Source organism: Capsicum annuum, chromosome 7 (assembly GCF_002878395.1).
Source record: "Capsicum annuum cultivar UCD-10X-F1 chromosome 7, UCD10Xv1.1, whole genome shotgun sequence".
In the NCBI taxonomy this organism is placed as follows: domain Eukaryota; kingdom Viridiplantae; phylum Streptophyta; class Magnoliopsida; order Solanales; family Solanaceae; genus Capsicum; species Capsicum annuum.
Window position 1 is genome coordinate 143,963,045 of NC_061117.1, and position 22,492 is coordinate 143,985,536.

Genomic DNA, 22,492 nt, shown 5'->3' on the forward strand with positions numbered 1-22,492 from the left:
TATCCTCCTAGTTTCAATCGTTTATGACTCACCAAGGAATTATTCATTAGAAATCTTTACCTGTCAGCCTACTTTACAGAATCCAAAACTGTAATGCTTTGCTTTAGGTTCTCTAAAGTCCTACGATTTGTAGATCCTCTTTGCCCTTCCTTTAATGCTTTGCTTTAGGTTCTCTAAAGTCCACCGTGAACCATCTAACCATGAATGAGACATACGGTCCGTGGATGGCGATCGAAAACAGTCAACTAGATGATCCGCACTAGCCGAGCTTCCTTCCTTGTTGTCTTATGGATCATAAAAGTGATCTTGATCCATGGATTTCTCCTGGCTTTTCTTGCTTGTTCTATCATCTTTTTGATTTATGGTCTGTGAATGTGACATACAGTTGGTATCTTCCACCATGCTTGAGTAACTCCCAAAATTGAGATACAAAATTGAATCTCGGACTTTACATCTTTTCTGCTATTCTTGATATCTCTGAGTTCTTATCTATATTGACTTTTGAGGAATCCACGATTACTTCTACAATACCACCAATCCCGACGTTATCATCGTCCGTGTTCAGTATTTAGGCATAGATGATTCACGTCCTGCACTGGACCCTGGACCCTGCACATACTTCAGATTCGTCTTCTCCTTGTCAACCTATTGCACTTCAAAATGGTATATCGTCCACTTGTAATACTAATTCCCATTATACCTTTTTAAGTTAACCGTCATCTGTCATCACTCCATTATGCCTTTGTAATATCTTTGTCCTATGTTTTCATCTAAGATGGTGACAAGCTATGATTGATGACGAGATGTCTGCCTTATATGCAAGTGGTATTTGGGAGTTTGTTTCTCTTGCTTTAGGTAAATCTATTTTTGGTTGTTGTTGGGCTTATACGGTCAAAGTCGGTTAGAACGACCAAGCTGATTGGCTTAATGTTCACCTTGTTTCCAAGGGATATACTCAAAATATTTGGGTTTGATTACACCTATACTTACTCTCATGAGGTGAAAATAACAATTGTTCATCTTTTTCTATACATGGGTGCTACCCTCCGTTGTTCTCTTTATTAGTTGGACTTTAAGAATGATTTTCTACAGGGTGACCTTGTCGAGGAAGTTTTTTTGGAGAATGATTTTCTACAGGGTGACCTTGTGGAGGAAGTTTGTATGGAGCAACTACCTGGTTTTGTTGCTCAAAGCGAGTCTAGTAGCCTTGTACGGAGATTGCACTGGTGACTCTATGCTATGAACAACCTCCTCAAGCTTGGTTTGTAAAGTTCATCATTGTAACTTAAGAGTTTGGCATGACACACAGTGGCTCTGAGCACTTTGTGTTTTATCGGTACTCTACTTCAAGTTTGTGTATATATTTGGTGGTTTATGTTGAATATTGTTAGATTTGATAAGGACTAGGGTGGTCTCACTCATTTGAAGCAACATTTCTTTCAACATTTTGAGAAATATAGGAGAGGAATATTATTGATTGTTGTATCTACATGATTACACTGAGATCCTATTTATAGACACTACATTCCAATCCTTTTCCAAATAGGACACTACATCACAATCCATTTCCAAGTAGGATTCTATATACTATTCCTATTTCTACTCATATTCTACCCTCTTTATCAAGCTGGTGCATACAAGGCATATTACCAAGCTTGTTATGGATGTAATTAATACGAGGATCAATGAGGGATGTAAGGATTGCTCTGGACGTCTAGAATACCTCAGTTTAAAAGGAACAAACTGAAAAAGTGGTCGAAAAATTAGTAAACATTGTCGGAAAGTCAATCTACCGCTGGAAAATTGCCAGAAACTGATATAAAATATATGGATCATCTCGAAATCAAGAGATGAGTAGATCTTGAACAAGAAAATCACTGAAAAACTGACTGGAATATGCCCACGTGCTGGATTATTCGATTTGACAGCTCAAAAACGTTCATAATATGAGAAAAAATTATATGGGTAGGTCGGAATGATGGCATGACCCTACTGAAAAAGAGAAATTATATGGGCACAGCCGGAACGACGGCACAAACCCATTAAAAAAGAGAAATTATATGGGTAGGGTTAGAATAATGGTACGACCCAACACAAAATTAGATTTGAGGAGTCACCGAAACGACGCATGATGCTATTCAACTCAGATATGAGAAAGTAGTCTGGAAAGATGTCCGCTACTGTGCAAATTAAAAATGAGAAATAGTCTGGAGAGATGCACAGTGCTACACAAATTCAATATGAGAAAATAGTCATTAGAAAGATGCACAGTGCTATGCAAATCAAATATGAGAAAAATAATCATCGGAAAGAAGCACAGTGGCCCGATCTGTTGCTAACATGATCATTGGCCAGACGGGCGTCATATATGGGTTTATAGCCACCGGTCGATGGCGGAAGCTCTTTGATTCTCTAATCAAGATCGTAGAGGCTCTGATACCACTTGTAGGGTTCGAAATTGATGAGACATTATGCGGAAGTAATAGTTGCAAACCATGGTGGCGATAAATCAAATGACACATAAAACTATACTCAAATGGCATATTATTGATATGGTTGTTCAAATGATCTACATATTATGAAAACTAATCAAAAAGTTAAAAATTGTTTGAAAGAAAATCTCCCCCTTAACAAGACTCTTTAAGAACTACATTGTGGATGCTATTGTGTTATGATATGAGAAGAGGGGTCTTCTATTTATAGAGGTTCAAAACCTTTCCTCCAAAAAAGAGGTTGGCCAAATATGAAAGAGTTTTATATTTTTCTTTTAGAAAAAAGGAAAAGTAATTAGTGTATTACTTTTGTTTTCATTCAATAGAAAATGAATGCTCAGATTTGGAAAGAAAATACTGGTACTTTTTTGGCTTGATTTTCTTGACAAAACTTACCCTCTTTACATGCGAAATTTTTGTTCTTCACATGATCTTCATTACTGCTTGGCATGGTTAAAAATGAAGTCCTTTTGGATTAAAAATATATGAGCCCTTTCGGGTTAAAAATATTGGAGCCCTTTGTAGGGTTAAAGGTGAACTTTATTTTTAAAAATATAGCAGCGAGATTGTTGAAAATATGATTGACAATTGTCTCTACATGTAATTTTTTTTTAGGAAAAAGGATCAAAAAATACCCCTCTACTTTGAAAAATTGGTCAACTTTACCCTCAGTAATACTTTGAGGTCATATTTACCCTCGCCGTTAAGAAAGTTAGCAAAAATACCCCTCTTTTTAACACTTTTCCACCACGGCAAGATCATAGCCACGTGGCATGACATTTGGAGTGAGGTGGATCCACATGGCATGCCACCTCAGCTGACTAATTCCAAAAGAGCCACTGAAGAAATTGAGTTTTCTTTAAATTCTTAACCAATTAGTGGTGAAGGAGTTTGCCATCCCAAACTTTATATATTGCAGTCTTCTTTCGTTTTTTTCGAAGTCAAAAGGCAAAACCTGTAAAAAAAATTGGCTATTCAGTTTATAGTTGAAGGGTTATTTGAGTCTAAAGTTAATCAAGAGACTAGGTGAGATTATGCTGATAAGTTAAAAAACTACCGAAGAAATATTTGAGTTAATGGCATATGCAGAGCTTAAGCTGCATCTCTGTTCTCTCTTTAGCAAAATCATTAGCTCATAGTCACACACAATATATAACACTGTGAAGTACATTCATGGAGAAGAATATGTTTACAATGGAAAAACCTTAACCTCACGCAACAAGAAAACAATTTTTCTATCTTCAATAAAAATAGCAAAACATTGTCAATAATAATACTGCCTTTACATAAACCTATTGTAGTGGCTTTTCGTAATTTGTGTGTCTCTGTATTTTAACTTAAATGTATAGCCTACTATGCCATTAAAGGGTTTAACTTTTCTTGCAAATCATATAGGGTCAAAAGAGACGCTGAATTTTGGAGGCAATTGAACATGGTCATCATTTTTTGTCAAGGCTGACTTGTTTTTCAGCTCCTAAATTTTTAGGAGACTGCTCAGACAAATCTATTGTAGAACACTGGTCCTCGTTTTCTTCTTTTGCCTCCTTATGGTGATCCTTGAGTGAGGTGTTTGACCGAAAAGTACTCCAAATGTGTGCAAGGTGTTTACACTCCTAATGGAGCTAATCTGCTTTTTGAACCTACAATCGTCCACCATTTTTCGACAAAGATGGAACGGTTCACGTTGTTCAGTTCAAAATAATATTTTAATTGTTACTAATTAAAATATTATTTTGAATATTTTCTAAAAAATTAATAAACTTAAATAATTAACAAAACTTAAAGAAAAAAATTAAAAATTTAAAAAGAAGGCCAGATGCTGTGGTGGCATGCGCTGAGGCGGCATGCCAGGTGGCATCCACCTCACTCCAAATGTCATGCCATGTGGCTATGATCTTGCCATGGTGGAAAAGTGTTAAAAAGAGGGGTATTTTTGATAACTTTCTTAACGACAGGGGTAAATATGACCCAAAGTATGACTGAGGGTAAAGTTGACCAATTTTTCAAAGTAGAGGGGTAGTTTTGACCCTTTTCTCTTTTTTTTTATTGGGACTTTTTTTTGACAAAATATCTTTGCTATCGTCAAATTGGTTGCAGTTTGTTTTTGTCATGACTTCAATTTGAATCACTAGACTTTTAACCGTAGGCTCTGATACCATGTGAGAAATATAAGAGAAGAATATTATTGAATTGTTGTATCTACATGGTTACACTGAGACCCTATTTATAAACACAACATTCCATTCCTTTTCCAAATAGGACACTACATTACAATCCTTTTCCAAGTAGGATTCTATACGTTATTCCTATTCCTTCTCATATTCTACAAACATTTCCAAACTAAACACCTCGACTGACTAAAGTATTTTAGGTATTAAGGTTGCTTAGTCTAGATCAAATATTGTTATTCACAACGAAGTATGTCTTAGATATTCTTAAGAAGAGGCGATTCTAGAATTTTTGGTGTATGGGTGCACTACTTACGAAAAGATGGAAAAAATATGTTAAGTGGGAATGGATCCTTGTTCCTCTTGGTAAATAATTATGCTTTTAACGAATGGGTGCACTACTTACAAAAAGAAGGAAAAAATGTGTTAAGTGGAAATGGATCCTTGTTCCTCTTGGTAAATAAGTAAGCTTTTAACTAAGTGCACCTTCAAGTCTTTTTGTAGCATGGGTGCCAACAGGTAATATTAGATCATTCTAGAAAATATGTTCATAAAATATCTAGTTTTACTAAAAGAACACGGGTTTACGTGCCCCAAATATTGCACATAAAATCGCCGCTGTTCTTGAGGAGATATGAATGATGAGATGCAGACCCATTGATATGCTTATGGATACGAATGCTTAACTCCTGCCACGACAAGGAAGCTACTCATTGATCCCAGAAGATATAGGCGTCTAATTGGTAAATTCAACTATCTCACAATTAGTGACTAGACCTAACATTTCTTTTTACTGTGAGTGTTGTAAATCAGTTTGTGATTTTCCATACGATGGTCATGATGCAGTTGCGTGCATTCTACGATATACTCCCATCGTCCCATTTTATGTGTTGCCATTTTATGTGTCTCTCACTCATCCTCGTATTAGTTACATTTGTAACAAGCTCCATACATGACTTGTATATGCACCAGCTTGAGCGGGAGTGTTAGAATAGGAATAAGAATAGTATTCTATGTAGTGTACTGCATAGAAAGGATTGTAATGTAGTGTCTGTATGTAGGGCTTAGTGTAATGATGTACTCAACCTATCTTAATAATAATATATTTTTCCCGTGTCTCTATTTCTCACATATATTTTCTAGAGAATTAGGTTTGAGGAAACAATTGGGTGAACCTGTCAAATGGACCAACCTATGTCAGTTCTCTGGCTTTTTTATTTGCCTGATTTACCATCTTTAAAGGTTTGTTCTATGAATTCCAAACAATCAGAGTCTAACCATAACATACTTTACAGTCTTTTTTTTGTTAAACAATTAATTCTTGGAAGTGAAAACTTCCGACTTTTTTTTTTTTAAAACAATTAGTACTTTTTTTGAAGAGCAACAAGCCATATAAATAATGATAGTACTTTTAACTGTCAACTGGATTATTGGGTTTTTCGTTAATCATGGAGTGTCATGCCTAAAATATTTACAGAAAAGTCATGTTTGAGCATGGAATACAAATAAATGGTGGATGCGTTGTTGTCCCGGGTAACCTCTTTAAGATGTCTGGAGAAGTGCTGGCTAAACTTGTCTGATATGCCAACTAGATTGGAAAATGCCTATAGTTTATTGCTTTAGTAACTAAAATTAGCTGTCCTCATTCTGCATCGTATGACAGCTATGTTGCTCAGACTTTCCAAAATGTTGCCTGGTGTGTGTAGAATCCTCCAAAGTAGTGTATTTTGTAGGCTCTGGTACGGCTGCAGCAATATTCTTGGGGAGTCTGGAAAACACAACATGACAGTGTTTCTTGGATTACCTAGCAAGTTGACATGGTTTTTCGGTGGTCTGCAAGTGATTATGGTTGCTTGGCATGGCATATGAACACTCCTTAAATTATATTAACAAGTTTTATATTTCTTACTCTTCTGACTATTACGACTCAAATTGCCTAAAATTTCAAAATATTCAATATGTACTGCTAAATGCTTTGATTGGAATTTCCTAGCGTACAATAACAGACCCTTGTGGTCCGGGCCCTTCCCCGGACCCTGCACATAGCAGGAGCTTTAGTGCACTAGGCTACCCTTTTTATCGTGAAGTTTCATAGCATGTCACTTATCTTGATAAACGTGTATGCAGGTGGGCTGAGTGGAACGGGAAGTACCGTGATGACATTAGGAGATTTATAAAGGTGACCAATATGAGAGAATCTGAATTGAAATTTTCATTAAATTTAAATTTGTTTGTACAATTTTTTCCATTATTAGTCAAGTACATGTGAAAGTAACAGAAAAGTGACTAAATGTTTTCTCCTGGTATAAGGAGGTTTAAATTTCTTATATTCATGATTATAGCATAAAATGATAAGACTTCTATTTAAATTTATAGATGGTTTCAAAAGTAATGATGCGAGCAAAATTCACTCTCCTGGAGACAAAAATCTTTTATTAGGCCCTATTCATTTTTTCATAGTTAAACTGGACTTTAGTTATTTTGGCGTATCTGTCTTTTTTCCAAATCTTCAACAGTTGAAAAACATACAGGACTTTATTTTCTTTTTTTGATAACCGTGGTGTCCGGGCTAGCTTGCGCGCACCTCGATTAATTCCACTTTTTGATAACCATACAGGACTTTACAATTATACCAATTCACCCTTTTTGGGTCATCGTATGTACTGTGCCCCCTACCCGAGAAAGCAACTGCTAAGTCTACATTTGGTACAGTTACACAGTAATTCTCAGGCTGTAGACTTTGAGAAGAGAGATTTTATTAATTCTCAAGTTTTCCTGTGTAACCTAACTATGAAATATACAATCAAGGAAACAGAATATAGTCTCTATAATGCTGGAAACTAAATTAGATAAGAATCTGCCTAATTAGGATTAGAGATCTGATCATATCAAAAAGAGATCAGAATCAGATCTGAATCTGATTAAATCTGAACAGATTCAGATTTATTAATACTCCTCAAGTTGCTGCATAGATCACACATGCCCCAGTTCGAGACTAAGTTTTGAAAAGTTCTACTCTGAGCCCTCTAGTAAAAACATCAGCTAGCTTCTTGTTAGATGTTACATGGAACAGGTTCAAGATATTATCTGTCAACTTTTCTTTGATGAAGTGTTGATCAATTTCAATGTGTTTCGTCCGGTCATACTGGATTATGGGCTATACTGATGGCAGCCTTGTTATCACAGTACAAGGAGAATTTATCATCTCAGGATATTTTCAGTTCTTCTAGTTGCTTTCGCAGCCATAGAAGTTCACAAACACCTTGAGCCATTGCTCTATACTCTGCTTCAGCACTTGATCTAGCAACTACACTTTGCTTCTTGTTTCTCCAATTGACTAAGTTTCTCCCACAAGTATGCAGTAGCCGGCTGTAGGCCTCCTATCATCTAGAGATCCAGCCCAAAAAACATTTGAAAAAGCTTCTATATGGAGGTGACCATGTTTGGCGAAAAGAAGACCTTTTCCAGGAGCAGATTTCAAATATCCAAAATACAAAAGGCAACCTGCATGTGAGACTCACGAGGATCATGCACGAACCGGCTTACCATGCTGACTGCATATGCTGTGTCAGGTCTAGTGTGTGGGATGAATGAGTTTTCCAACCAATCTCTGATATTTTTGTCTATCAACTGACTCTCCTATCCCTACTTGTAGCTTGTGGTTGCACTCAACTGGAGATCCTTCTGGTTTACATTCCAACATACCCGTTTCTTCTCGGGGATCTTGAATATATTTCCTGTGAGAAATGAAGATCCCTTTTCACGATCTAGCCACTTCAATTCCCAAAAAGTATTGCAGATTCCCTGGATCCTTGATATCAAACTTCCGAGCCAAGAGATTCTTTAGTCAAACCATCTCTTCTTTGTTCTCACCTGTTATCGGTATGTCATCAACTAGAAGAGTGATCTTACCCATGTGATGTCGTATATAGAGAGTGTGATCAACATGGCTTTGTTGATAACCAAAAGAAAACATAGCTCTAGTGAATATATCGAACCATGCTTAGGAAACTGTTTTAGCCCGTACAAAGCTTTATTCATTTTACACACCTTTCCTTGAGCTTGTTCATTGTCAAATTTAGGAGGAATCTCTATATACACTTCTTTCAAGTCACCATTTGAGAATGCATTTTTCACGTCAATCTGTTGCAATTCCCAATCATGGTTTTGTTGTGTGATTGGACAAGATGACAAGATTCTAATTGTGTTCTTGCAACCAGGAGAAAATGTCTCTTGGTAGTTCACTCCATACATTTGAGTGAATCCCTTAACTACCAATCTAGCCTTGAACCTCTCAATCGAACCATTGGCTTTATGTTTCACAGTGAACACCCACTTGCAGCTTACTAGTTTCTCCTCTGGTGGAGGAAGAATGACTGATTCCCAGGTCTTGTTTTTTGTAAGACCTTTAATATCTTCTAGCATAGCTTATTTTCATTTGGGATCTTTGAAATCTTCCTTCCAATCCTGTGGAATAGACACATAGGAAATGAACCTGGCAAAAGCTCTATTGGATTGGGAAAAGGAATCATAGGACACAAAGTTAGAAATAAGACGTGTAAAATTAGGACTTGGACCCAACTCACACTTCAAACGCTAGCTCAAATGGAGGAGGATTGTCCAAGACTTATGAAGAGTCCATTCATCTCATTAACCGCCAATGTTTGAGAGAGCACACTTTTATTATTTAATTATATTCCCAACATGCCCCCTCACGTGCGGGCCTGATTTGTTTCATGGGCCAAGCACATGGAATTTTTTTTTTTAATAATGGGTGGTGGTGAGGTTCGATCCTAGGACCTCTGCCACCCATTATTAAAAAATATTTCCATGTGCTTGGTCCATGAAAATAAATCAGGCCCGCACGTAATGGGGACATGTTGAGAATATAATAAAATAAAAAAGCACTTTTATTATTTTATTATATGGGCCAAGCATGTGGAAAGTTTTTAATAATAGGTGGCGGTGAGATATGATCATAGGACCTTTGTCTGCGCTAATACCACGTAAAAATTAGGTTTTGGACCTCACACCCCAAAAGCTTTAGCTCAAAGGGAGGAGGATTGTCCGAGCCTTATAAAGAGTCAATCCATCTCATTAACTGGTTTAACCACCAGTGTGGGACTTCTCTTCATTCTTAACAGGATGTTTGGTACAAGATCTAATCCCTTTATCTAACCCCTTTTCTTTAGGCAATAGGTATATCGAAATCTATCATTAGAATTAGAGAGCAGAGATGACTGACTAGAAGAAAAGGATTCTTTGCAGGGTGATGGTTTCTTCTATCTTGTTTCTCCTTGAATATCTAATCAAATAAGGTTTATCCTAATGTGCAATAATCTCCGCTGAACAACACATCTAACAATTTCCTCATGAACACTCTCTCCGGTGGAACTCTGGAACTCTTACCTGGGTGAGGTTCACCTCTTCTCTTTCATCACTCTCCCTTTAATAGGTGATTGAGTTCTGTGAGAAATATAAGAGAAAAATATTATTTGAATTGTGTATCTACATTATTACACTGAGACCCTATCTATACACACTTTATTCCAATCCTTTTCCAAATAGGACACTACATTACAATCTTTTTTCAAGTAGGATTCTATATATTATTCCTAACCTACTCCAATTCTAACACTCACTCTCAAGTTAGTGCTTATAGTTCATGTACCGTGCTTGTTATAAATGTAATAAATTTGAGGACCATAGAGGAACTTGGTGAATATGTGTGCCAGAAAATTGGTAAGGACTGCTCGGGACGTCTGGACGACATTAGTTGAAAAGAAACAAACTGAAAAAGTGGTCTAATAAGTAGTAAACGTTCCTGTAAAGTCGATTTGTTTCTTTGTTGCTGGAGAATTGTCGAAAAATGATATTAAATATATGGTCATCTCGAAATCTAGAGACAAGTAGATTTTACACAAGAAAGTCATCAAAAAACTGGCCAGAATGGACTAGACTCAACTGCCACCTTGTGGGAGGTCAATTCACCGTGGTGTTGGTTGGGGTTTGGTCGCAGGGAGACGCTTGACCTCTTGGATGTTGGTTTTCACACAACACTGACGATAAGTGAGATTTCATAAATAAGATCTGAGGAGTCACTGAAAAGACGCATGGAACTATGCAAATTAGATCTAATAGGTCACTGAACAAGGCTATGCAATTCAGATATGAGAAAGTAGTCAGGAAAGATGCACGGTACTACGTAAATTATATATGAGAAAGTAATATCGGGAAGATGCACGTTGCTATCGTGAATTACTAGGAGAAAAAATATTATTGAATTGTGTATCTACACTATTACACCGAGACTCTATTTATAGACACTACATTATAATTCTTTTCCAACTAGGAGACCACACTATTTTCATTTTCCAACAAAAACACTACATTGCAATCCTTTTTCAAGTAGAATTATGAATGCTTTTGCTGTTCCGACTCCTATTCTAACACTCCCCCTCAAGATAATGCATACAAGCCATATGTACTTAGCTTGTTAAAGATGTAATTAATACGAGGACCCGATGACGGACTTGGTGAAGATATCTGCAAATCACTTGACTTTTCAAATTTTGTATTGATATCACCTAAGAGTATCTTTTCTCGAACAAAGTGACAATCAATCTCAATGTTCTTAGTCCTCTCATGGAAGCCATATGAAGGGTTGCTTGATTATCAGACACAAGTTCTATTGCTAGATTGTGCCCGTGTTTCTTGCAAAAATCACACCACGGCTTCATTGTTGTTTCGGTCGGAACTTTGTTAATAGAATTCTCAGCTTCTATTGATTCTGCTGGTTAATGCAGCCCAAAAATGCTGTTTTATTTGTAAGTAGCACAAGAATAAAGCTGCGCTGATACCATGTTAGTTTTGGTACTAAAAATGTACATTTTATTCATCTGTACAGGTACAAATATATAGTAGAGAAAAGCAAACAAACTAGCAATCATATCCCTTGATTCGAGGGAATCATAATTTCCTAAGCACTTCAGTAGTATACCAGATCTGATTTTATCAGATTTATTTAGATCCTACAAAATCAGACCCTATCCTAGTTAGGTATTCACAAATCAACACTTTTTTCAAGTAACCCGACTCCTAATATATCTAAACTTTTTAAATACAAGTGTTTTATTCAGCATATTCTAACTTCGACAGGACAAGTTATACTTTGGCATAATCATTGAATCGTCCTCTTGGTATTTTGAAATTACACTAACATTTTCTATATATAAATAATAAAACTCAATTGTAAGATATGTTTGTTTATTATATGACGTTGTCCCCGAGAAGTTGTGGCAATGTAGATATTGTCGGATACATCATTCAGCTGCTTCAGCTTTTGGGTTTTATACTAGGATTTTCTTTATAATGTTTGTCTTGAGAATTTCCATGAATATATCTTATCCTGAAATGATTGAACAGGGTGATGCTGGGATGAAAGGGAATTTTGCAACCCGTATCGCAGGTTCAGCAGATCTGTACAGAGTAAGAGCTACAGCTCCAGAATTATTCCTTACAGCTAGAGAATATTCACAACACATTCTGTTTGCTCTGCCTCCTTAGTTCCATTTCTTCTTTTGCTTAATTATTTATATTTCATATTTGAGAAACTTTCAGTTCTATGTGGTAGCAAGTTGCTTCACCAGTAGACTCCTATTTGATTAGATTAGTTTAGTAAAGTATCTGATCTGTGTCAATGCATATGGCTAGATCAATTTGATCCTTTTCGTCGGTTGAGCCATTCTAAAAGTAGAATTTATGTGTCCCTCCATTTTCAATTTGCATCCCAACTTTGTTTGCTTGATCATTTCATTATACATGTAAGTGCCATTTCAATGTATCAGTACAGAGTTTGTCTTGATTTATTACCATCTCATTTAAGCTGATTTCATATGGAATACCGAGATTTTTTTTCTTTTTCTTTTTATGACCGTGGTGCCTGTCTATGTTGCTCGGACTTTTCAAAAATGACCAGGGATACGTGTTGGAGGATTCTTCCAAAGTAAGGTATTTTTGGAGAATCCGTGCAACTTAGGTGCACGACGTAGGTGTGCGGGCCAGCTTGCGCGCACCTTGACTAATTCCACGGGACACATGTCACCTCCCACCAGCAACAGGTACCAGGTAACTTTGTCCACCAAGGCTAGAACAAATGGGAAGAAATCACCTAGTGTTTGTCTCTATTGGGAATTGAATCTGAGACCTTATTGTGCTCAACCCAATTTCATTGAACCAGTAGGCCACACACTTGGGTGGGAATACCGAGTTTCTATTTATCCTTTCCTTCTATAGTAAAAGAAACTGATTCTAACCATGTTTATGTAAGAATATTTTGTATCTTTTACCCGGAGTAAGTAGAGAGAAGTGAAAACTTCCCGTTCATGAAATAAAAGGTCAGAATATTTAGAGGTTTTTTAGTTTTGGATTTGTGTTATCTATTTAAATCTATAATCTAGAATCAAGTTTTAAGTTTTTTCATTAAATTCTGTAGTCAAGGCACTACAAGGCACTGTATAATAATGCTTTTCCACAAAAATAACTAAAAAGGTATCACAAATAAGAAAGAGTTAATGAGTTAGGGACTAAATAAAAGTATCCTCTCTCCCTACCTCAGGGACATCTCCTTTTTCTTTTACACACAGATCACTTTTTTCCTTCACTTGACATCCCACTTACTTCACACAACACTGCCTCTCCTTTTGCCTTTCCTGGGATGTCTACAAGCAGCCGCTTGCTTCTTCCATCTTTTCTCTCATGCTTACGTTTTCTGATTTCTCTCAATCTTTTTTAATCTACATACACCTGAAAAGGAGATAAAGGTGCAAAGTGTATACTTCTTGCCATTGAGCTCAAGACTTTCTACTTCATGCCTCACTTGCCTATCAAATTTCCATGAGTGCCAAGTAAATATGACAAGCTTGCGTTGGAATCACATCACAAAGAACACCATCCGCTTGCCTACCGTCATTGACGGAGTGACCCTCAGTCAGCACTATCATTCCACTATTGGAGTTTGGAGGTGTGAAGTGGAAGAGAAAATAAGAGAGAGCTCCACTTGATTATTCCCTCAAGCTGTTGGTGTTTAAATAACTATGTTTACATGTTCTAGAAAGGAAAGGAAATCAATGCCCAATTACAAGAGGTGTAAATTAAGCTACCTATTACATTTACATATATTCTAGAATATTCACAAAGATTCTACCGCTCCACCATACTTTGGTGCATTGACACCTAGATTGCTACTTATATAGCTTGTTCTTGGATCAGCTGGGGACTTGGTGAATGTTACAAGCTGATTATTTGGCCGCACGAACCTCGTGATGATGTCTCACGAGAGTACCTTTTTTCTGACAAAATGAATACCGATCTCTATATGTTTGGTCCTCTCATTAAACACCAGATTCAATGCTATGTATACTGCAACTTCATGATTGCACACAAGTTTCTTCTCTTTAATCTCTCCAAATTTCAAATCTTTCAATAGTTGCTTGATGCAGCTATCACAGCCGATGTTCTACTCTTAGACATTCAGTATAAGACTGAGCTAAGCATTAACTATTTAGTCCTAAAGGCTCAACTTTGCTGCTACCGAGCCAATCAGTAGTGGTTGAACTAATTGGTAAACTTGATCATCCTTCATTTGTGATACTTTGTGTTGACCCATATGTTTTATTACAACTTATTAAATGCCGAAAGAAGATCCACTGGCACCTCTCAAGCTCTTTAGTTGCTAAATTTTGGGCTATAATCTATCTCCTCTTCAACTTCAACCTGGGTTACCAAATAATTATGATGCTTGGTCCAAAGATATTCCGTGGGCTTGAGCTCTTTCCCCACCATAAGACACTTTAAATGTCTATTGAAGCTAAATGAGCTTGTCTTAAAACTCCTTGGTGTGAGATCTTGGCATGGGCCTTCTTGGAGATTTCAAAGCTTCATCCTTGACCCTTAATGAAGTTGAGCTACCAAGGATGCTTACGCCCCGCCCTGTTCCACACAATCAAATACAACTATACAACACCTCTAAATTAGTGAAGGCCTCCCCTGCTGATCCCCTTATCATCCGATCCAGATGTTTCCTGTGTTCTGTTTCTATTAGTCTTTGATTGACTGGCTTTTAGGTACAACTTTTTTCTTGATTTTCACCATCTACCACCAACATGACGTTCTCACCATTAAACATATCATTTGATAGTTTACCAACTGAATGAATGTATTAAAACTTCATTTATGCCTGTTAAGAACTTTCATTGAGCTAGGGAAATAAGGAGGACCATCCTCATTGTCATTGTCATTCTTTTGGTAATGATGAACCAAGGTAGTGGTTGAAATTTTCTTACTATGCAAGGTTCTGTTTTGGGTTTCTGTTCCCTGGTGTTATGTTTTTAAATATGGGAAACCCTTATCTGGCATTTCTGCTTGGGGAGCATAGTGATGCTGGAGTGACTTCTCTCGAAAGTTATTAAAAAATGACAAAGGAATGCCTTATGTTTGATTTATGCATCAAGATAAAAAAATTATTGGAAGGCTTACTAGGTATGTCTTCCATGTAAATCAATTGATTTTTCATCCATAAACTTGAAACATAAGCAATTTTCTATTCTAAAATACATTGTATTCTTTTCATGCTGCTTCAATTTCACCGAGTTCATTTTTTTTATTTTTTTTTTGCTTTCCATAGGTGAACAAGCGAAAGCCGTACCACAGTGTCAACTTCGTGATTGCACATGATGGCTTTACCTTGTATGACCTTGTTTCATACAATAGTAAGGTATAAGTTTAGTTTAATGCTCTTTATTGTTTGGAACATGAAAACTAGTTCTCATCTGGATCGGTTGGTGAAAATACAGCACAATGATGCGAATGGTGAAGGTGGCAATGATGGATGCAATGATAACTTTAGTTGGAATTGTGGAATTGAAGGTAAAGATGAGGTTTTGATCCCACTTATTTATTTTTTCCTCTTATTTCCTGCTTTCCTTGGTATAAACTAGAACTTTTGTTGTCCCTTCAGATTCTTGCTTGCATAACAGGCTATTTATTTCCTTTATCATGCTTGGGGCTGTAAGAAAGTTCAATTTGTTCTCTCTTCACTTATGGAAGCATATGTTCTGCCAGAGTCCAAGACTTTAGCAATAATTTTCTTCCACGGATTGGTGTTGAGAATGAAAATTTGGTTATGTCCTCAAGCTATTAGCCCTACATGTTTTGTTTCTATTCCTTTTGCTATACATGTTTTCACTACCAATGATGTTGAATGTTATTTGTAACCTCAGATTTGTGGGCTAATGTATACTGTTAAATAATAATGGGCTGTGTGGTCAATTGGAAGTCTGTTGTTTGGAAACTAATAAATTACATTGCAGTGAGATATTATTGATGTAGCTTGGCTTCCACTTTTTCTTTACGAGTTTTAGAAGTAAAGATACTGGAAAATATATTCGGATGCTTATCTACATTATTACACCGAGTCCTATTTATAACTATACTATACAAATACACAATAATCCTTTTACATGGGGAACACTATATACATTAATACTCCCATCCCCCCTCCTCAAGCTGGTGCATATAAGTAATATGTACCAAGCTTGTTATAAATGTAACTAATACGAGCATCAGTGAGTAACTTGGTGAAATATCTGCAAGCTGATCTACGAATTCACAAATTATGTAGACACCATCTCTTGACTTTTTTCCTCGGATAAAGTGATAATCAATCTTAATGTGCTCACTGTCTCTTGAGAGTACTTTTTTACTCTGATAAAGTGATAATCAATCTTAATGTGCTCAGTCCTCTAACGAGATACCAGATTTGACACTATGTGAAGGATTGCTTGATTATCACATACAAAGTCCTAACTGTTTTTTTTCCAAATTTTAATTCTCTGAGCAACTCTTTGATCCAAACTAGCTCCCAAGTTACTACAATCATTGCTCGATATTCTGCTCCTACACTATATTGAGCAACCGCATTTTATTTCTTGCTCTTCCACTTCAAGCTTCCTACTAAACCCTTTGTTCAGACATAGAACATCAATTAGAAGGTGATCCTGCCCAATCAACAACTCTATGCCAACTATCGACAAATGGCCTTAATCCTTGGTGAGTGGTCCTTTTCCTGGACTTTACTTTACATTGCAAAATGCGTATCAGAATGACTATCACAGGGATCCACAAACTGACTTACTGGAATAAAATGTCAAGTTGAACCACTGATATAATTCCAACTTACCAACCAACCGTGAAAGTGTAGATACTGCTAAAGTATGTTTTTATTCATACAGTTGTATTAATCAAGGGATTTGCGCTAATCTATTTTCCTAGCATAAAAATATACGATATCCCATATTTGCAGCAGTAGATTGCCATTATATCTGCCAGCTCATTTGTGGAGCAGAGTATAATCAAATCTGCCAGCTCATTCGTGGAGCAGATTATGACTAAATTTGCCAACTCATTCGACAAACCGCCTGTATCTTCCTGGCAACTGAGTGGTTACCACTGTCTTGGTAGGAGTTTAGCAGTCGGATTATAGAAGTGTCAATGGGTCTACATCCTGTAATTCTTGTCTCCTCGTGTGTCCAAGACGTACTTTTTTTGTGAAGTAACAGTGTCTTATCTGGACAGAGTGACCTTAATAGCTAAAATATACTTCACAGTGTCTTATCTGGACAGAGTGACCTTAATAGCTAAAATATACTTTATTCAGCCGAGGTCTTTAGTCTGGAACTGCTGAAAGAGTTGTTGCTTCAAATTAGTGATACCGTCCTAATCATTACTGGTGATAATGATGTCATCAATATGAACCACCAAATGAATACACAAATTTAGAGTAGAATCGCCATAGAAAACATAGTCACCATCTTCACTACGAATCATGCCAATCTCCTTAATTACTGTCCTAAATTTTGCAAACCAGACTCAGATCATAGTGATTAGCGCAATCGACATACCACACTACTAGACCCCCACTAGAATCAAAACTAGGTTTCTCTATATAAACTCCGCCTCAAGGTTGCGGGGGAGAAAAATGTTTTTAATGTCCAATGGTTAAGATGCCAATAGAGGACGACGTCCATGGATAGAAAAATATGGAAAGATGCAATTTTTGCTACGGGCGAGAAAGTATTGCTGTAATCAAGCCCAAATATCTGTGTATACCTTTTGACAACAAGGCGAGTTTTAAGCTGATCAATTAGGCAGTTCAGACAAACTTTGACCGAATAAATTCAATGGCAACCAACAAAAGCTATACATGAAGGAAAAGGAACAAGCTTCAAATTACCACTCGCATGTAAAGAAGACATCTCATCAATCATAGCTTATCCCCGTCCTAGATGAGAAAGTGCTCACTTGTAGGCTTAGGGATGAAACAGAGGACCAAACTGATGCAAACGCATAATTTCTAATGACAGAAAATGATAATCTAAAAAAGAATAACGAGGGTTCTTATTATGAGTAGATCATATACTTTGTCAAAGTGCAATCCACTGTGCAGGAGGAGATAAGTCTGTAATAGGTGTAGGGTCCGGAGAAAAACGTGAGTCATCTAGGCCCGATGCTTGGTGCAGATGACAATGATAAGTCAGTAGTGGTGCCACTATGGAGAGGTAAGACCTTACAGTATTAGTATTAGGATGTATTAGGATGAACAGAAGAGAAAAGTATGATTGAAACTTGAAGAATCAGCTGGCATAAGGTACCAATGAATATCAAGTGCGTAGCAATGGTACTCCTTTTGAGCCTAAGAATATCCAAGGAAGACACATTTGAGGGCATGACTAGCTAATTTATCTTTTATGGGCTTAGGTTATGAACTAAACGTCTGCTCCCACACACCTTAAGGGAAAAGAATACCGAGGTGACTTGAGGAAATTGTACTGAATAACAAATCTTATTCTAGATAGGAAGACGTGCAAACTGCTTCGTCCCAAAAACGCAACAAAACATGGAATTGAGTGAGAAAAGAGGATCAGTCTCAATGAGGTGCGAATTTTTCCTCCTTGCTTCTTATTTTATTGAGGGATTAAAATATTCTAATTCATTATCACTATGAAAACTATGAGTAGAAACACTAAATTGATTGTGAATTAAGGACAAAAATTCATCAATATAGAGAAAAATTAGTACGATTTTTCTTAAAGAAAATCCAAGTAAATCTTGAATAATCATCAATGGAACTGGTAATCTATGAAATCCTATAGTTGAACTTACTTTGCTAGTACTCCAAATTCAGAATGAACCAATGGAAAACGCACTCTGCATAACTCTCAACACAACACTATGTGAGAAATTATTGTGGGCATGCTTCCTAGGTTGACACTACTCAATCTAATGTGGCATATTAGACAAACTAGTTGCCATCTTCGGTAGCTTGGATAAACTCGGATGTCTCAACGTCCGTGAAGTAAATTTGTTGATCTGTCTAAGTCGCAGACTTTCTTTTTTGCTGCCGCACTTGTGTTGACACGAGATGCATGCGGGTGCGGATGCGTGATATGTGTGGGTTTTGGTGAACCCACTTTGGATACTTAGACCAGAGTCCATGGACAAATTTGGAGGAAAATTGAGATTTTGATTTCTCAAAATATAAGATAAAGTAGATCTAAGACATGTAAAGTGGCATACCTTCAATATTATAGTCCTTTTGACTCCATTTTAGCTTTTACTCTACATCAATATTCGTTTCTTCATGTTTCAAGCTAGACAGAGAGAAACTAAGAATACAAGTTGTTGTGTTCTTGTAAACAGTAGCAACGCACTGTAAGGGGAGTTTGTGGAAGGCCTTGAATGGCTTTCTTTTCCTTTTTTGATGGGAATAACCATAAAACTTGGAAGAAGTTGACGTCTTCGGGAAGACCACCTAACAGATCTTTCAAAATTTAGAATATTTTTATTGCCCTATTATATAATTTCGGATTTCTTTCGCCAAATCCCAGCACTCGCATGTGTACCCCCGAATCTTAAAATTTAAATTTTTTCTTGACCCTTGAATTCGCATCTGTGTCAGACCAAAGTCTGAGCAACTTAGGGCTCTGTAACTGGACATATTGTAGAGTTATTAAGATATATAAGGTTGCTAAGGCCTTTTTATTCATGATCCTATGTCAATCATCCTGTAAATTATCAAAAAATATTATTGCAGAATTAAGCACGTGTCAAATGACTTAGAATAAACACTTTTTGACAAAAGTGATTTATTACAATAAATGTGATCAGAACTGCCCGAGACCTGAGTACACAACTGACGTATTAGACTTTGAAACATAAGCAAGAGAAGTACCAACAACATAACTATCAAGCTCACTAACTGGACTGAGGTTACGTGTGGAGATGTCTGCTTACTTCCTCGATAGTGAAGGAATTCAGTATATTCTCCGGATAAAGAAAACCCCTAATTACTTGCAGTGTCAATCTAAGCAATGTGGGCATTCTTTGGGGGTCGAGCATGCAGAGAATAACATAATTCAGGAGTGTGTCCAAATGTATATCAATAACTACACATAGGTCGAGATCTTCCAAAATGACTTCCTCTTTGTCGATTATCCAGAGATTGGATGTCCGATATCCATTGTTTGAGATGCGGGAACAGAGGAGTCAACTGGTAGTGATGAGATCACTATGTGATTGTGCGCTGAAGCAAGGCAAAACAATCGAGAAAATGTTTCATCAACTATAGGAACAATCGGACTAGCCAGAAACAAGTCAGATACTGATCAAGGTCGTTAGGAAGTCGAGCAAGTGTAAGAACTAGAAACATCTTCCTTCATTGTTCTGGTTGTTTGGCAACACTTGCGGTATCTGGCACCAACTTCTCAAATTTGGCCATCATTGCTAGTACCTATCCAAAGTAAGTAGACATACTCATTCTTGTTTCCTTATGTTTGTCTTCTGAGATATTTCGTAACAAGGAGATATGTCATTAGTTTTATAAAGTGTCTTTTTTCAAACTGAATAACATATTTGGCAAGGACGAAACCAGGGCATAAATTTGGTATTGGTAAATCACAATAGGAGACTACATATTTGACCGTCAATCATCTCCTAATGTGCTCGAGCCTTTTCATCTCCCAAGTGTTCTTCTTTACATCTTTACTTTTTCACCATAACTTAATTGCGGAAGCCCAAGTTAAATAGTTTGAACTTCACATTAAGGGTTCCAAATACTCGTAATATTTGAATTTGTAAGTCATATTTTTGGAACTAAAAGCATCAAATATGAGAGACATGATTGGATTGAAGAGAGTTCTAGCCAAGTATTAGCAAAAAAAAGAAAAAGAAAGAAAATTGGACCAAAGCGTAGACTCCAAGCAAACCCCTGAGTGTAAGAAGAAATGAAAGGTGTCACCCAAAAAGCAATGCAATTGCTAGATTTAAATAGTGTTCTTGTTGTCGCTAGATATATAGATGATAGCCTCGGAATTATCTAGCAAATACGACAGAAGAAAAAAATTGTTGGAAGTCGGTCGGAGTACCACACATGCACTATCATGTTAACTCCCTCGCTCACTGGAACTCTAGTTTCTAATGACATGTGAGAAGTCATTTTCTGAAGAATGCGACTCGACTGGGGTTTGATCGCGGGGCGTGCTGAATTCGATCGTGATGTTGGTTTTTACGCAACACTAACCGAAAAAGGGATAACATAAATCAGATCTGAATAGTCACTAGACAGAAGTCAAAACAAGAAACTTCATGTCCCAGATGTATGTATCTCACTGTTGCTCTAATACCATTTAAGAAATAAAGTTGTAAAATATTTTTGAGATGTTATGTGCATAACTACTCTGATAATGATATTCAACACAATACATAATAATGCTTTTCCATGTGGGACACTATATACATTTATATTCCGACACTTTCTTCTAACAATTTAAATGAGGAAAATGACATGGATTATTATGTTGTAGCTAGTAGTGATGTGGCAAAAACAGAAATGTGAGTATTAATGTGACATATTTGCTCAGGTTGTAAGTCTACCAAATGGTTAGGCCTGTACTCTTAAGAATGAAGTGAATATTGTATTGAGGTAGATGTTTGTGGGAATAACATGTCAAGAATGAAGAAGTCTCACATTGGTGTTTAATGAATTGAGTGGTCTCTTTATAAGCCTTGGACAATCCTCTTCCTTTTGAGCTAGCTTTGGAGGTTGAGTTAGGCTCAGGTACCATATCTTTACATGTGATGGGTGTTGAAGAAAAGTCCTTTCTTGGGCGTGAGGTGGGGTGTTAAAGAATGTAGAAAATTCCCACATTGGTGGTTAATGAGATGAGTGCTCTCTTTATAAGGCTTGGACAATCTTCCTCCTAATGAGCTAGCTTTTGGGATGTGAGTGTTAGGATATTTTGAGAAGTATTAATTCACAGGGCGATATATAAATTCAACTCGTTTAAGGGAGGCTGAAACCTTTGAGTTCAATGGAAGAAGAGAACACCAATCTTTTCAGCTCGTTAAAGAGAGGCTGAAACGTTGGAGTTCAATGAAAGAGAAAACTTCGATCTCTTGCTTTTTGCTGAAATATGACTTCCCAATTTATTCTTCAGCAACCCTTTTAAAGTCATACTACAACAGTTTAATCCTTGTTGAAATTATGAAGCATAAAACCCTATTTTAGAAAGTTTAATCCTTATGGGAGTAGGAAACATAAACCCTAACCCTAATCCTTATAAACTAGGACACTTAAATCCTATTCTAGAATAAAAGAAAGCTATACTTAAAATATAATTTAGTTCTTAATTGAGTTCCATGCATCAACAACATTACTCCCCTCACGTTGAAAGAGCTTGTCCTCAAGCTTGAATTTCATGGCAATCATCTTGAACT

The 22,492-nt window shown here is 36.7% G+C and overlaps 1 protein-coding gene across 9 annotated transcripts in view; it reads left to right on the forward strand.

Annotated features, from left to right (window-relative positions):
- Window positions 1-22,492, forward strand: part of LOC107876454 (isoamylase 3, chloroplastic) — a 128,619-nt gene that overhangs the window by 54,333 nt on the left and 51,794 nt on the right. For 8 of the 9 annotated variants that reach the window (XM_047393753.1, XM_047393754.1, XM_047393752.1 and 5 more), the window contains exons 15-18: window positions 6,788-6,839; window positions 12,086-12,148; window positions 15,345-15,434; window positions 15,514-15,586. In XM_047393753.1, the coding sequence (XP_047249709.1) occupies window positions 6,788-6,839; window positions 12,086-12,148; window positions 15,345-15,434; window positions 15,514-15,586 (278 nt within the window). Of the gene's footprint in view, window positions 1-6,787; window positions 6,840-12,085; window positions 12,149-15,344; window positions 15,435-15,513; window positions 15,587-15,677; window positions 16,048-22,492 lie in introns of those variants that run through there. The other variant, XM_047393760.1, reaches the window with a different exon arrangement.